We start from the raw sequence: 17120 nt of genomic DNA, 5'->3' as shown, positions 1-17120 counted from the left end.
CCTAGCATGAATCTTTTGTGGTAGTTACATATATGGAATCTCTCCCTGGAAAATTGCATATTTTAATATCATTTGTAAAACAGTTAACTTATCAGAGGATCCCTTCTTGTTCGTCCACAAAGAATGTTCTCAATTTAGGTCTATCAGTTCTGGCAGGTATTTCTCCTGAGATACTCTGTACTTGGTTGTCTCCTTTGGGTCATGCTCAAGACTTTTTCTGATCATTTTGCAAAGTCACATCATGGGTTAGTGGTAGACTCTGTTCTCTCTTCTGGAGGGCTGCCTCTTCTTTGCAACATCCAAGGCACCCAGATCTACTTATTTGTGACAGTGCCACCTGAGAAAGGGCCTGAGAAGGCATTTCAGTTGCTTTTATTTTGGAGGCATAATCTCTGTTTCCTTCCCCTAGGTGGCATGGAGGACTGACTTTAGGCAAAGACTTTATTTTTATGATTTTTTAGTTTATGAAATTAAATTAGAGATGGTGACATTAAGATAAATTGATTATTTGTAGTCTTCATGAAGAGGAGTTGTGTAGAACACCTGCTTTCAAACTCACTGCATAAAGAAAAAGCCTTCAGCAATATACTTACATGGTTTAGTATTATGTTATTGTGAGAGCTCTGTTTTTAGACTGTAGTTTTGAAGGAGTTCAACAGCTGAGTTGGAAACTAAAACCCACCCTCTAAAATACAAGCAAAAGATGGGTGGTGTAATCCCTAGGGCACAGCCTGCCCCTAGTTGGGCATTCTTTGGGTCCAGCTGTTGACTAGAGATAATTTGGATTACAATAGTAAAATCAAGAAATGCTTTTAATGCAAATTCCTTGCATTGCATGTCTCTCTGAAGAACAAGTGTACATTCTTGCAACTACCAGAATAGGAAGCTATTTTTCTTTTCTCTACCCAGCGGCTGTAAGTAGCTATGGAAGCCGAGGCCTCATAAATTTTATATCACATTAAGTTTTATTTTAAGGAGGTTAAAATATAGGGCTTTAAAAACCCAACCAGACATGTCTGTTTCTTTGTGCTTTCCTGTTTAGTGTTTGCTAGTTTACCAAAAAAGCACATGTTGTTTCTACAATGATGGCCAGTTACATTGATACTCGCTGTGATGTTAAAAGGGAAGTCAAAGTGGCATGATAATATATAGGCAGTGAGTGTTCTCCTTAATATATGCTCACATGGAGATAGAAGGACCCTACAGACATTCAGCTCGGATTCCCAGCTACCTGTACAGTGACCATGCAAATTCTAATTTCAAGTATTTTCTCCATTGTCTCCAAAGCACATTCTTATCCATCCATCCATCTGTCCATCAATCCATCCTTTGTCTTGTCCCACAAAAGGATATACAGATCTTACAAAGACAGACAAATAGAAGTTAAAAATGGAAGAAATAGAAAAATGAAAAATAAAGGTAGGTCCATAAAGGAAATCATAATAATTTATAATCACGTTAACAATTAGATCAAACATGTGGTTTTAGAATTTTCCTTAGCCACTACCAAAAGGAAAACCTGGTTGGTCACTAGATTCAGGATCCACGGGATCAAAACAAACCAGTCATTCAGTAGAAGTGCTACTGCTCTTGGTTGTAACGCCAGATAGGAAATTGTTCCAAGAGACTCAAAAAGAAGACCGCATACTCTGATGAACGCCCTGACAACATCCTCACCTAGAGGCAGTGGAACCTCTTTCTGTGCTAGAGATGGCACCTTTCTTATGCAGCTGGTGACATCACATCAGAGAGCAGCTCTGTGAATGGAGGCTCTGCAGCCGGCCAGCAGTCCAGCTGCACCTAGAAAGCTTCCCCAGGACCATGTGCACATCTACAGTCCCAAGATAGTGCACAGCCTCCCTAAATGCTCAGTAAATGTCAGTGATTGATTGGTATTATTGCCACTGCTGTTCTGGGTCAGATGTGTGCCTGCTCTTTAATGGGGGAGAGACAGGCTCCACGTTGCTATGTCTTTGAGCAAGAGCAGCGCCAGGAGCCTCTGTGAGCTCACAGCTCTCCCTCTGCCGCAGGCCCTCCAGCACTCGTGGGAGCATGGAACACGGTCAGGCTTGGGTTGGGCGATGACACATTCGGGTTCTCAAAGGCAGGCTTGCTCCAGGTAACACTCGAAAAACTGAAACTCCATAAATAGAGTTACCGCCTCTGTCGGGGAGCAAGCCAAATCTGAGCTCAGAGGAATACCTTCCAAGCAGAAACCTGCGAACTTAAGCATTTCATTCTTGAAGGACAAACTCCTTTGAAGGAATCAGAAAGACTTTTAGAAGTCCTTTGTGACTTCCAGGACCTACCCCAGGATAGAAGAAAGTGAAAATTCGGCTTTTCGATCATTAGGCCCATGTGACTCCAAGACCCAAAAGGATCTCCCTTCTTCATTCTGCTCCTGCCTCCTGCCTCCCTGCTACTTGCTGGCCTTGTTCTCCCTTTCCAAGTCTTTTTAAAGGGCTCATCACAGTTGGTCCTCTCATGCCAGAAGGCAGAGACTGCCAGAATCTGCCCAGAACAGACTCCAATTGGAGTTAAAACTCCCTCCCCCTTTAGGTAATCTCTTTGGTGGCTGCATGTACAACACAGGCAAGCACATGGCAGATCAGGCATGCCTCGGTATTGAATTCTGAGCACCAGGCTGTGTGGGGGCCTGCACCCCTCAGTCACATCACTTTCTTCTTTTAATGAAAATTGAAACCCAGCTCCAGCCAGAGGGCAGTGAGAGTGAACAAATGTGTAGGGGAAGAAAATAGAAATGTTTAAGAAGGCTGGCTCTCCCCACCCCCTGCACTGTCTGGTCTAGCAAGAGCCTCCCTTCCCTCCTGGCCCATGGAATGCAGGGGCTGCAGGAGGAGACAGAGAGAGCTTGTGGGGAGGAATTAAGTCTGTTTCTGGCTTCTCTGTAAATACCGGGACACCTCAGAGTGGAGGAACAGCTGAGATAAGTAACTGCTAATCCTCCAGTGCCTGGAGGAAGCCGGGTGCTCCCTTCCAGATCCCAGCAGATGGTGGATGAAACAGGCTTCCCTCGAGGCAAGGGCAGCGGGAACTGTCCCACCTTCTGTTCCTTCAGCTTGCCCTGCACGTCTCCCTCATGGCCTGTCCCTGCCCGGAGGACCTTGCTGGCCCTCAAGAGCCCTGGGGACACACCCGGGCTTTGCCATCCCACTGGGAGGCTCAAGGTCAGCCAACCTCCACTTGGTCAGCACTGGCAGCTTGGGCAGCATTCAGCAAACTCCGCAGGCCTAGAAAGGAACAACCAGGCAGTGCTGCTAAATCTGTCTAGCTCTGTCAGTCACCTGGGGAAGAGCAGTGGTGTCTTATTTAAAATGCAGATGCAATGTCCCAGGGTGAAACCAGGGAGCTGAGCTTCTATAAGGCAGTCCAAGTAATTTGGCTGCAAATGGTTCCCACATTCTACTCGGAGGACAGCAGCCCAAGTGGACCTGGAGGCATGTGGGGTGGTAATGAGGAACAGGGCACTAGGTCGGGCGCCTGGATTTGAGTCCTCACTCCTCAGGGCAAAAACCTGTTTTCCCCAAAATGCACAGCATAGCCGTTTCTGGGTTTTGAAATCATCACTTCAGTCACAGTTCACACAAAAAGTGAAATGGGGAGATCGGCTGCACAACAATGTGAATGTACTTAACACGACTGAACGGTACGATTTTAAAAGTTAACGTGGTAACATAATTTTATGTTATGTGTATTTTACCACAATATTTAAAAAGGGAATATCTACAATGCATCACAGAAGACAAAGTCATTTTAAATAAACCAACTTAAGTAGGTTTGACAGAAACCAATCTCAATTTTTAAATGAAATGGATCCCTGAAAAATCTTGTCAAGTGAAAATCAGTCATTGAATCCTACTTTCCCACTGACTTATATTTAAAATACAGGGCGAGGCAAAAGTAGGTTTACAGTTGTGAGTGCTGGAGACACAGCTTATTCTTGTCATTTATTATTTACTGTATTATTTTCCATATGAACAACTGTAAACTTTCTTTTGCTCCACCCAGTGCATGAAATAGGATTCAAATTTTTAAAAGTGGAAATTGCACAGAACTACAGTGAATAAATACCAAACCATCATAGATATTTAAGGGAAAAGGGTTCTTTCTGACCACAAATATAAGGCATATAAAAGTACATTTTTTTCTACGTGGAAAATAACAAAGTTGTTTTAAAAACATTTTGAGGGCAAAGTTTGTTTTTATGAAACTGGTCTCAGTGCCTCGCTGACCTGCCTGCCCCCACCAGAACAGACTGGCCCAGAGGCATGTGGGCTGGACTTGGCCTCCCAAGCCAGAGGGGTATTTGTAAAGGATTCAGGTCAGTAACCATGGCATTCAGTGACGAGCTCAACTTTCCAGGAGCTTCTTTGCCCATATGGCCATGAACATGGGAATCTGCCATCAGCCACTCCCAAGTAGAATCTTTCTACTATCTGCTTTTGTTCACCCAAACGTTCGTGAACTTTGATCCCATGTACCTTTTCAAACAATGAAGGAAGGCTTTCTTTTGAGTGGCTCTCTCTTTTAGTGACTATCCCAGTGATTCCCTCCTTTCCTTCCCAGCAGATAGTGTAACTGCCCCTGACTTTCCCGTAACTGCCCTGCAGTCTATCCTGTAAAGCCTGGTTTGTTTATCACCTATCCCTGTGCCGAGCACAATTCTTACCTCATAAATATTTGCTGAACCAATAGATAAGTGAAATGAACCCGATTCTTTAAAAGTGAGAGCTATGGCTGCCTCCACAAGCATCACTGTGACTGAATTGTAATCATTTATCATCTATGTGTTTTTTTCAGGTATCCCCAATTACCATAATGATTAATAACCCTCGTCAGAAAAGAGTTATTGTGTTCCTTTTCGGGGGGAAACTGGGGTTCAGGAAAGTGAAGTGATTTGCCCAAGATCAAATAAATGTGTAAGTGATTGAGGCAGGATTTGAACCCAGGGCTGTGTGCCTGTAACAGCATTTCTCTTTTTTTTCCCCTTTTTCTTCTTTTTCTTTCTTTTTGGTCTTTCTCCATCTACTTGAGCTGAGGCAGCTCTGCTCTTTGCATCCTGTTATTTTCATTGTAAAAGACTTACTGTTTGGTGGGAAATCCCAGTCAGGCCTCTCACCTGGCTCCATCACCCAGCTGCCCCCACAGTTTCTTCTCCAGACTAACCCAAACATGGTTAGGGAGCTCAGCAGGGAGGGCCCAGCATTCCCCAGTCAGGACAAGTATCTAATCAGCAGGCCTCCTGAGCATATCAATCCAAGACCACTCTAGAGATAGATGCCTGTGCCCAGTTTTCTATTTTTAACTGGTGTTAACAGGAGGAAAAACACAAGCATTAAAAATCAAAGTGCAGTCGAAAACTGAGAATACAGGGCACCCCAGGGCAAACTAGTGATCTGTGTCCTTCTCATGTCTCTCTGATCTCACGTCCTTCTCCCCGCATCACATCGTTTTTCTGTTCCCTTCTCTAAAGTCTCAATATCCTTCAAAAATCTATTGCCACGAAGAAGCTGACACTAGTCATTTATACCAACGCTTCTCACACTTTAATGTACACATAAATCAACTGGGCATCTGGCTAAAATGCAAATTCTCCTTTAGCAGCTCTGGGGTGGGCCCCGAGACTCTGCTGTTCTAACTCTTTGCTGGTTATGATAACACTGCTCGTCCCTATGATGAACGTTTATACGGTTGAAGTCACCATTATCTTCTTGGCAAGAATTTGCTCTCTCATTCTTGTCTCCACCTGGAATGAAGGGCTTTGCCCCTAGCTTACAGATGGTCAGCTATCCACCTGCAAGTAGACAAGCTACTTCTGGCATTTGTTTCTTCATTGGCTTTGGCAGCAGGGGATCCTCTTTGGATATAGACCAGAGTCTGAGAGTGAGCAAAACCCCTGCAGCATGGAGGAGAGCTACCTGATATCTGAGCCGGGGTGACCCTGAGCGCCTCTCCAGCAGCACAGGGGGAAGGGGTGGTAGTGCTCAGAGCTGCTCTCCTTAGCCTTCTCCCTGGCCAGCCCCTGGGCCATGGATGGGTTGGGGACTAGGGTGTCCTCGGTTATAGGATGTTGTTGGTTAATCTCAGCTTTCTGTTCCAGAGGAGCACAGCTCCGGCTCCTGGAGTAAAGTCATCCAGGCTGGTGACCAGAAGGGTGACCTGTCCCAGGTGCCCATTTCTGGGCACTCAAATGTGCTGCTGTGGTGCCCTTTGGGCCCATGAGGCCTCCCAGTGCTTTGGTCCTGCAGCGCCTGGTCCTGGGAGACGAGAAGCTGCTGTCGCCCCTGTGCTGCCCTAGTGTGGCTGTCACGACCCCTCGGCAGGGGGCAGGGTGCCAAGCCTTCTGGCTTCTACTGGGGCTTACGGTCTCTTAGGCTGGTGGGGCTTGGGAGGGACCAGCCCACAGCACACCCAGGGATCACCCCCACCTAGGAAGGGGGAGGGGTGGGCTGGCGTCGCTTAGTCTTCCCCTGCCCCCGACCCTTCACGGCCTGCCCCTCCCTAGCTCCCTATTTGGCCATCCCCAGGTTGCCCCCTCCCCTTCCTTACAAGGTCCGGGGGGCCCCCTGGCTGATCCTCTCCCTTGCCCTTGGCTCCATGAATGGCCTCGGCGCTCCTCAGTGGTACGAAAGCGACCAAATAAGGCAAGGTGGCCGACCGGGCCCCCCACCCCTGCCCCCGGTTGCTCCAACTGACTCCGTCCATCAGCGCGCTATAAAGCAGCGCGTTCTGCGCCGGACACCCAGCGCCCGCCGCCGCCCTAGCCGAGCCGAGCCGAGCCGAGCCTGACCCGCAGACGGTGAGTCAGTGTCGCCTGTGCCTCACCCTTCCCACCCCGAATCCCGACCCGGACCCACCGCCTAGCCCTCTCAGAGCCAGGGCCCCGCGCTCAGACAGCTTCGGGGGCTCCGGTCATTTCATTTTTAAGAGTGCAAACTTTTCAATTTGATTCTAACTTCTTTCGTCCTGGGAAGTCACTGGAGAAGGGTGCGCGGTGTTGGGGGATCCGTGTTCTCGTGCGCTTTTCCCTCCAGCTGGGGCACGGGCACGAATGGGGATGTTGATGGGGCCAATGTGGGCTCCCAGTTTGTGAAAAGGCGAAAATGTAAAGGACTGGGGAGGACCTGGTAAGAGGTGACTGGCCCTCCTTACACCTGGGACAGAGGGCGAGCCTCCTGGCCAGGAAGCCTGGGTGGTTCCTCTTCCCTTCTCTACGCCTTCTTACCCCCAGTCCCCGCTGTGTCCCCCCACTCTCTGTTTTTCTCCCCGGGGAGTGGCAGGTGTCCCTCATCCTCCAAACCCCCTCTGCTCTGTCCCCTCTCCCCGGGACGCAGAGAAGGCCATCTCTGTAGGCACTGAGCGTGGGCCACCTCACTTTCCTCAACCTGCAGACCCCGCTGAAGCTGCGCGAAGATGTGCGACGACGAGGAGACCACCGCCCTGGTGTGCGACAACGGCTCCGGGCTGGTGAAGGCCGGCTTCGCGGGCGATGACGCGCCGCGCGCAGTCTTCCCTTCCATCGTGGGCCGCCCGCGTCACCAGGTAAACTGTCCATCCAGCTCGTTGTCCTGGGGAGCATCCCCAGCCCCTCTCCACACCCCTCCTGCCACCTCTTCAGTCCAGCAGTCCAGGAAATGTCTCACCTGAGCCTCCTGTTTCATAAACTCTTAGGTCAAATAAGGAAAAGACTGAGCTTCAAATCCAAACCAAGACAAGCAGTTCTCGGTGTGAAATGTGCATTTTCCTCTTCACTTCAGGGACACAACTCTTCAAAGGTCCACCTCCCCGGTGTGAGAAGGCAGCAGCTTCTCTCTCCACTCCTGACCTGTGTTTTCAGTCTTCAGCGTCTTTTCTCTCTTTCATACACTTCACTTTACTCCTTGGCCTCTCTTTTCAGTCCTGTTCAAAACGTAATAATATAACTTCTCTCAACCAACCAGGAGCCAAGCCACATTCCTCCCTCTTGTTCACAGCCAGCTTACAGAGCTCCCCAAAGCTGTAATCTATCTGCTTCCTGGCTGATGCATTTTTAGAAGCCAGACGTGACAGAGTCAGTAAGTGCCATGGTGATAGTGACATACCACCTTGTTTATTAAGAGAAATGCCACCCTCTCTGGCTTTGCCACATGCCTGGTCAGACAGGCTGCCAGAGCAGAGAGCTGTGATCCTCAGTGCTGGTGAGTGATGAGCCCAGGACTGCTCTGGCCAGGCTGGATTTCACTGGCATGCCGGCCCAGCTTTCCGTGTCTGTTTGATGAATGTCAGAATCTCTTCTTAGGAAGAATATAATGTCAGGAATTCGGTTGTTTCACAATGCAGTCAGTCATTTAGATTCTAGTTGATATGGGTGATGAGCTTAATAATTTAATGAAGGAATTACGGTATTTTTAAAATGAGGTGAGGCTCTACTCCAGGGAATGAGCATTATTCCCTTTCCCCCAATTATATTCTAAACATTAAAATTATACTTCTTTTTTGCAGGGGTGGGGATGAGTGAGAAAAAGGTACTAGATTGATTTAAAGTGATATTTCTAAATTTGGCTAAAACGCTATTGTTTTTTATTTCAGGTCTTCGTGAGGTATTCATTGACTTGGGCAGTCAGATGTGAATTCATAAGGCATCAGTTATATTCCTGACATGGTGGAAGTTTGATGTTCCCATCTTTTTCTTCTTATAGGGTGTCATGGTGGGTATGGGTCAGAAGGATTCCTATGTAGGTGATGAGGCCCAGAGCAAGCGAGGCATCCTGACCCTGAAATACCCCATTGAGCACGGCATCATCACCAACTGGGATGATATGGAGAAGATCTGGCACCATACCTTCTACAATGAGCTCCGTGTGGCCCCTGAGGAGCACCCCACTCTGCTCACTGAAGCCCCGCTGAACCCCAAGGCCAACCGTGAGAAGATGACCCAGATCATGTTTGAGACCTTCAATGTCCCCGCCATGTATGTGGCTATCCAGGCCGTGCTGTCCCTGTATGCTTCTGGCCGTACCACAGGTATAGTTGGGCTCTGGGGACAGTCACTGATTAATGACATTCCCAAGTCATTGACCTTGCTGTGAATCAGTCTCCCCAGTTGAAATGATCCCTTCTCTCATACCCTGTGGGAAGGTGTGGGTGCTAAGAGAGAAAGGAAACCATAGTTCCCAGAGGTTAGTTTCAGAGCATGTGTATTTCTCAGAGCTGAAACTATGTGGTGTCATACGGTGAGGCTCCAAATGATGTATCAACCTGGAACACAGTAGTCATTGGTGTGTGTTCATACCATTACAGCCCCTGGGCAAACATGACTGAGGAGAACCCACATTCCCCACAGGGTCTGAGTCAACATAGAGAGAGAGAAACACATGTGAGTTAGATGGGAAGAAAGAAAAACACGCCCGGATGCTTACCTCATGTGCTAATGCTGATAAAAGGGATGGTCATTTGAAAGTGCCCTGGGGAAATTTATCTACCACAATATTTAAAAGGGTGAGCTATGACTGGCTTCAGATTTAGCATTCATTGTGCTCATTTTAATTCCTCATGTGTAAGGGATCTAATTTTATCTGGATCCATGCCCAGTGCTAGTTTATCTTAGCCATGATTGGAAGTAGGCTCTGACATGGCTAAGAGCAGTGGTATCTCCAAGGATTCACCTCGTTCTTGTCCATGTCCATTGACAGGCATTGTTCTGGACTCTGGGGATGGTGTAACTCACAACGTCCCCATCTATGAGGGCTACGCTCTGCCCCACGCCATCATGCGTCTGGATCTAGCAGGTCGGGATCTCACCGACTACCTCATGAAGATCCTCACTGAGCGTGGCTACTCCTTTGTCACCACTGGTGAGTGTGTGCGTCTCACGCTACATGTGTCTGCTCTTTCCCTTCACCAGTGAATCCATCTGCCTCCCACAGTTGACTTCATTCTTCAGAGCCTGACTGGGATAACTTTTATTTCTGCAGCTGAACGTGAAATTGTCCGTGATATTAAAGAGAAGCTATGCTATGTTGCTCTGGATTTTGAGAATGAGATGGCCACAGCTGCTTCCTCATCCTCCCTGGAGAAGAGCTATGAACTGCCTGATGGCCAAGTCATCACTATTGGCAATGAGCGCTTCCGCTGCCCTGAGACGCTTTTCCAGCCCTCCTTCATCGGTGAGTGGTAGGGTCTGGTATGGAAGTACAACTCTTCCCTGGAAATCTTGGGTAGACCCAGAGTAAAATCTAAAGAAGGATTAGGGGCCCTTGAGTTAAAAAAGTCATAGCTTGGAGTCCCACACAGCTCAGCCTCAGGTTCTGGTGGCTCATTAAAGGGATAGCCATCAGTGTTCTGTTGCAGTGAAATGATAAAGGATGATACACTGACTTTATCTCAAAAGAAAGGATGAGACAGAGTAGTAACTGAGTAATCCATATCTGCAGGAAAGAGATGATAACTCAAGGGTGCTGATTGATTCCGATGAGCTCCATTACCAAACAGTTGGACTTTCCTTTTAAGTTATTCATTGTTAAATGCAACAATAATCACACTTATAGTAATAATGTTTATATGTCACTAAGCATCTTACCTAAGGAATGATTTACAAAAGGAAGGTTCTGAGGATCTTATTTTAGTCCATAAATGAAACTTACAGGAATTTAACTGAAATGTGTATCTTATCGTTTTTCAATACATCTTCATCCATCTGGTGGGTACAGCAAGTGTTCACTCCAGACAGGTGCTAAACACAATTGTTTGTTTCTTGGCAGTCTGTTGTGGACTGTGAGCACTTTTAGAGACACCTGTTCCGCAAATGCCTTCAGTGTATCTTATGAAGCAACATATGTTTCAGAGACAAATGGAGACAGTTCACCAACACAGAGGAGTCCTGTTCTCACCCCTCCACCCTGGCCTTCTGGTCTAAGTGCACTGTGATTTTTTTTAAACATGTTCCTAGGTATGGAATCTGCTGGCATCCATGAAACGACTTATAATAGCATCATGAAGTGTGACATTGACATCCGCAAGGACCTGTATGCCAACAACGTCTTATCTGGAGGAACCACCATGTACCCTGGGATTGCTGATCGCATGCAAAAGGAAATCACTGCCCTGGCCCCCAGCACCATGAAGATTAAGGTAAAGAACTTCTGTTCCCCGGGAAAGCCAAAGTGGGTCTTTGTATTCCAAGAAGAATGCATCCCTAAGTCCTTTCCCCTCACACTTAGTTTTCTGTCTACCAAAAACTTTACCTTTTAGCTGCTCTAGCACTTTTTTTCTGATTTTTCCAGCACTTTTCCCCAGATAGGAGACTTTAAAAATGCGTTCAATAAAGTAGACAAAAAAAAATCTTTGAAGGGAAAAAAAACTCCTGTTTTAAAAGTTCTCAATTTTGGGGCTTTTAGCTTGTTGCCACATCACACTCAAGTTCAGAGAAGTGGGAAATTTAGCTTTTTGCTGCATTTCACTTGAGTTCAGAGAAGTGGGAAATTCTATTTTGTAAAGCCCTTGATAATAGAAATAATGAAGTAGAGGAAAAGTGCATAAAACTTGATTCGGCCGTATTAATTTTTACTTTGAAGTATCTTATATGACAGTAAATTAATATCTAATATTTTTTCTTAGTCTCCTCAACATCTGGCTTGATCTGTTGCTTCAGAGTTGCCTGGAAGCTTTTGTTTTCTTTCTGCAGATCATTGCTCCCCCTGAGCGCAAGTACTCTGTGTGGATCGGAGGCTCCATTCTGGCCTCTCTGTCTACGTTCCAGCAGATGTGGATCAGCAAGCAAGAGTATGATGAGGCAGGCCCATCCATTGTCCACCGTAAATGCTTCTGAGGAGGTGCCTTTTCTCTTAGTCTACCTGCATTCAGGATGACAGTATTATGCTTCTTGGAGTCTTCCGACCCACTGTCCCTCATCTCTCATCAATCATTGTACAGTTTGTTTACACACGTGCAATTTATTTGTGCTTCTAATATTTATTGCTTTATAAATAAACCAGACAGGACTTGCAACCTACAAAGCCTCTCTTCTTTTTGGGATAGAAATGGGATGCGGCCAGTGTTTGCTTACTTCAGACTGTGAACCTCTAGATTGGCAGCTTTGACACCACGTGCACTGTAACATTACACAAAGGTAATGGTCATCAGATGAATTAGTGTGACATTTAGCTGGGAGTTATAATACTAAATTTTGATTTTACACTTTGGGACAGAATCATGGACCTATGTCTCATCTGAAGAGCAGATTAGGATTAGATTCACATACACAAGAAATGGAAGATAAAACAATTTTCTGAGACTAGTTTCCATGAATGATATTGAAAATTATTGTTTTAGCATATGTTACAACTGTTTCTGTAACTTTGTAGAAACCACGTATATATTGGTAGTGAGAAAGTCGAAGACTGTTTTATACAAATTAGCTTAAATTCTCAATTCCTGGACTCTTTAGTTGTATTCCTAAGGACTATGCATGTCAGCAGTGAGACACTGAAGCCAGCTGACAGTTACACCTGGCTGTGACCCACTCCAAATGTCCCCTAAACAAATCAGGACACTGCAGATTCAAAATAGACGGGAGAAAACAGGTGCCAGAAACTTCTGTCCAGTCAGTGACTAACTTGTGGTACAGAGGTCTTCAATCTCTTCACTTGTTTTAAGTCTTGGGATCTTGCATTGAGTATCATTAAGGCCATGAAGTCCCATGGGAGGAAAGGCAGCAGAAAGCCACAATATTCCTTTCCTCCATGCTGGGCTCTCTGCAGTATGAAGGGGGCAGAGCTGGGGCAGCAGCCAAAAGAGTAAATTGTGCTGTGTCCTTGAGGGGCTCACATATGCTCTGCATAAGTGGCTTCAAGGAGAGAGACATGGGCCTGGGTCTTGAAGAATGGTTAAGAAATAGGTGAGAAGAGCAGGGAGGAAATCTCAGCAGAAGGAAATGGGTCAGAGGCCAGCATAAAAGGGATACCCAAGACAGGCTAGAGGGAACTGATGAATTTTTAGGAAATCAGTTTGGAGAGGTAGATTTCAACTTCATGGCAGAAGCTATAACATTTTTCATTTTCAAATTAATTGTTAATGAACTGTAGTTAGAGCATTTGGATGGACTTAATTGAACTTTTATCTATTGATGAGGGAATTAAGCAACAGATATAGTGTTAAAGACTTTGTTCGTGGAATTCCCCAAAGAAGAACCCAGATTTTCTTACATGTAATCTAATGGTGTTTCTAAAACAAAACTTATAACTAAAGTTTAAAGTCAAACTTATAAACATAAACATATAGACATAAAACTTTAGCCATGGCCTATCAAGAGTTAACTCCATTCTATCTCACACCCTTTTGGGAGTCTGGGTTGAAAATTTGGAGTATTTTAGGTTCGTCAGACATATCTTTAGTAAGTTGCCATTGTCATTATCATTCAAGGTTATAATTATGTCTTTCTTTATCTTATTCATTAAAAAGTAACTCTTGATTCCTGACTCTGGGCCAAGCAAGATAGTAGGTGTAAGGGAAATAGAGGTGGACCAGGGAATGTTTTCTGTGCTTAAGAAACTCAGCATTTAGAGTTCCATACTTTGCATGGCTGAATGGAAGTTTTTCTCTGCATGAAGAGTTAAATAATAAATAAATCTGGTTGCATTTTCTATGGATAAGATATAAACTTTTTTGTAGATTTCACTTCCCCCCCTTAATTGTATCCTTCAGCACAGATACCTTGGCTTCAAAGTTAGGTTTCAGCCATGAGATGGAATTGGGGAAAGTATGGGGAGATACGATTTAGCCAGTTTTTGTTTCTCTTTGTTTTTATCTCTCATGTTGAGGACCATAAGTATTATCAGTTTTAACCTCTAAATATAGTATTAATACTTTAAGTTTAGACAATTGGCTTGGATATCACCTGTGGTCTTTCCATGTATAAATGGAAAGGGAATGGGTATTATTATTTCTACTTACGAGTGGAAGCTTTTATAATCAGTGCTCAGAAGTGGTAAGCACAGAGATTCTTATTGAATTCCAAAGTTTTCTCATCTCTGCTTAATGATGGGGTATAAAATATCAGAACAACTGAATTTTCTAATAATTGTGCTTAAGGAAGTTACTAAAGCAACAAAGTTTTTCTTAAGGCCATCTTCACATGTGTAAGATAATGAAGATGCCTACAGTGAATATGTCTTTGGTTAAGATGCAATATAAACAAACATATATAGATCATGTTATTTCTTCTCAGTTTACAGTAAAAGAGTGTTATTGTTCATTTCTAATATACCTTTTGTCATTTGCAAAAAAAAATGGAATATTTAGAGGGGTAGGGTTGATTTATTGTACCCATGGCCTAAAAACAATGTCACTGGGGTTCCACCTTCCTCTCCATTTCTTCTATGGGGTCTGTTATAAACTGAATTATATTCCCCCAAAATTCATGTGCTGACACCCTATCCACCCAATGTTAGTATGTTTGGAGATGAGGCACTGAAGGAGGTAATTAAGGCTAAATGAGGTCATAAGTTGGGGCCCTAATCAAATAAGACTGGTGTCCTCATAAGAGGAAGAACCACTAGGATAGTATATGTATAGAGGAAAGGAGAGGGCAGGTGAAGACAAGGCTAGAAGGTAGCCATCTACAAACCAAGCAGAGAGGCCTCACCAGAAACCAACCCTGCTGGAACCTTGATCTTTGACTTCTTTGTTCCAAAACTGCAAGAAAATAAATTTATGTTGTTGAAGCCACTCAGTCTGTGTTGTTATGTTGTGGTAGCTCAAATAGACTAATAGAGGATTTTTCCACATATTGGACATCATGGCCCAAGATTCATAGTCTATCAGTTTACCAGACTCAGTACAAAAAGAGTGTCTTCCCATATAGTTCTGACAAAAATTCCAGGGAGGCCTCAGTCTGCCCAGTCCTGAAGACTGAGGCATATTACACCTACCATAGAGACCAGTTGATATTATTTAGTGGGAGAGGGGTAACTCTCCAAAGGAAGGAAACAAAATGGCATAAACACCATACCCAATGATTAAGAACTAGAGAAAATTATGGTATTTTGGGGGGGGCCCAATCATTGGAGGGCTTCAAATTCTAGTCCAGGAGTTTCATTTGTTTTAGCAGGCCCTGAGAAGGACTAAAAAAGAATAATGACTTGACTCAAACAAAACTGGGAGACAAGAATAAGAATCTTTGGATGGTGATATGTGTGATTGATCAAATTTTTTTCAGGACTTCCAGTCAAGATGGAGGTGTAGATAAACATGCTTTGCCTCCTCACACAACCACAGGAAGAACTACAACTAGACTTCAAAACAAGTAACAATCCGAACCTTAAAAAAACCGAGCTGTATAGAAGTCTGACAACCAAGGATTTAAAGAAGCCACATTCATCTGGATGGGCTATGCTACTAAGACAGGGAGTCAAAGCAGCTCTACCTAATATGCAGAAACAAACACAGGGAGGCTGCCAAATTGGGGAGACAAAGAAATATGGCCCAAATGAAAGAACAGAACAAAACCCCAGAGAAAAAAATAAATGAAATGGAAATAACCAACCTATCAGATGCAGAGTTGAAAACGCTGGTGATCAATATGCTCAAAGAACTCACTGAGCACAGCAACAAAATGAAAAAGACCCAGGAAGAAATGAACATTACACTAAGTAAAATAAAGAAAATCTACAAGGAACTAACAGTGCAGGGGATGAAGTCAGGATTCAAATCAACAATTTAGAATGTAAAGAAGAAATAAGCATTCAACCAGGACAGCAAGAAGAAAAAAAGAATAAAAAAACAAACAAACTAAGATGGTGCCTCTGGGATATCTCCAAACATACCAACATCTGAATCATAAGAATGCCAGAAGGAGAAGAGGAAAAGAAAGAAATTAAAAACTTACTTGAAAAAATAATGAAAGAAAAATTCCCTAATTTGGTGAAGGAAATAGACATAGAAGTCCAGGAAGCACAGAGAGTCCCAAACAAGTTGGACCCAAAGAGGACCATACCAAGACACATCATAATCAAAATGCCAAAAGTTAAAGATAGAGAGAGAATCTTAAAAGCAGTGAGAGAAAAGTAGAGAATTACCTACAAAGGAGTTCCCATAAGACTGTCAACTGATTTCTCAAAAGAAACTTTGCAGGCAAGAAGGGACTGGCAAGAGGTATTCAAAGTGATAAAAAGCAAAGACTTATATCCAAAATTACTCTATCCAGCAAAACTATTGTTTAGAATGGAAGGGTAGATAAAGTGCTTCCCAGACAATGAAAAGCTAAGAGTTCATCATCACCAAGCTATTAACACATGAAATGTTAAAGGGACTTATTTAAGAAAAAGAAGATCAACACTATGAATATTAAAGTGGCAACAAATTCACAATTATCAACAACTGAATCTAAAAAAACCCACAAAACTAAGCAAACAAGTGGAACAGGAACAGAATCCTAGATATGGAGATCATTTGGAGGATTATCAGCTGGGAGGTGGAGAAGGGAGAATGGGGGAAAATATACAGGGAATAAGCAGCATAATTGGTAGGCACAAAATAAACAGAGGGAGGTTAAGAATAGTATAGGAAATGGAGAAGCCAAAGAACTTACACAACCCATGGACATGGATAAAGGTGGGATGGGATTCCTGGAGGGGAAGAGGAAACTGAAAGGAGAGGGACAGAAAGGGAAACATTGGGATAACTGTAATAGCATAATCAATAAAATATACTAAAAACTTTCTCCAGACTCCAGTGTGACTCAGACCCAGGAACCCAATGCTGTCTATATGACCAATTAAACCAGGTGTTTAAAAGGAAATAATATGTCAGATTCACTTTAAGATTAACATGATAAAAATACTATAAATATTTCCTAGTAACTGATAGGTAGGAAAGAAATTTTAGTCTTTTAGACCTAAAACAGCAAAGGTTGTCTATATTCATCTTAAGGTCTTCCAGGCTCATTTTACAAGGAATCTCTCCTTGACAGAGCTTGGCTGTTTCTATGGCAACCAAACTCACATTTAAGACACAGGAAAAAAGCTCATGGGGAGATTGCAAAAGTGTACTGTTGGTCACTGGTGAGCCTGATGCTAGAAGATGTTTCTTGCAGTTCACTCATCAGCTCTGTGCAATAGATGCAA

The 17120-nt window shown here is 44.1% G+C and overlaps 1 protein-coding gene across 1 annotated transcript; it reads left to right on the top strand.

Moving 5' to 3' along the window:
- The first annotated feature begins 6664 nt into the window (after positions 1 to 6664).
- On the top strand, positions 6665 to 12010 carry ACTC1 (actin alpha cardiac muscle 1). Its single transcript, XM_045822600.1, has 7 exons — positions 6665 to 6820; positions 7413 to 7563; positions 8700 to 9024; positions 9693 to 9854; positions 9975 to 10166; positions 10949 to 11130; positions 11684 to 12010. The coding sequence occupies exons 2-7, from the start codon at positions 7435 to 7437 to the stop codon at positions 11825 to 11827; spliced, it is 1134 nt and encodes a 377-aa protein (XP_045678556.1). The 5' UTR covers positions 6665 to 6820; positions 7413 to 7434; the 3' UTR covers positions 11828 to 12010.
- The last annotated feature ends 5110 nt before the right edge of the window (positions 12011 to 17120 follow it).

This window comes from Phyllostomus hastatus, unplaced genomic scaffold, assembly GCF_019186645.2.
Source record: "Phyllostomus hastatus isolate PE091 unplaced genomic scaffold, TTU_PhHast_1.1 phas_scaffold_501, whole genome shotgun sequence".
NCBI lineage: Eukaryota > Metazoa > Chordata > Mammalia > Chiroptera > Phyllostomidae > Phyllostomus > Phyllostomus hastatus.
This window is presented reverse-complemented; position numbering and strand designations above follow the sequence as displayed.

What these genes read in the sequence shown, in the direction of transcription:
- ACTC1 (XM_045822600.1), top strand. Translation starts at nt 7,435, where the DNA reads ATGTGCGACGACGAGGAGACCACCGCCCTGGTGTGCGACAACGGCTCC. An exon ending in TGCTTCTGGCCGTACCACAG is followed by an intron (nt 9,025 to 9,692) that starts GTATAGTTGGGC and finishes GTCCATTGACAG; the next exon opens with GCATTGTTCTGGACTCTGGG. An exon ending in CCAGCACCATGAAGATTAAG is followed by an intron (nt 11,131 to 11,683) that starts GTAAAGAACTTC and finishes TTCTTTCTGCAG; the next exon opens with ATCATTGCTCCCCCTGAGCG.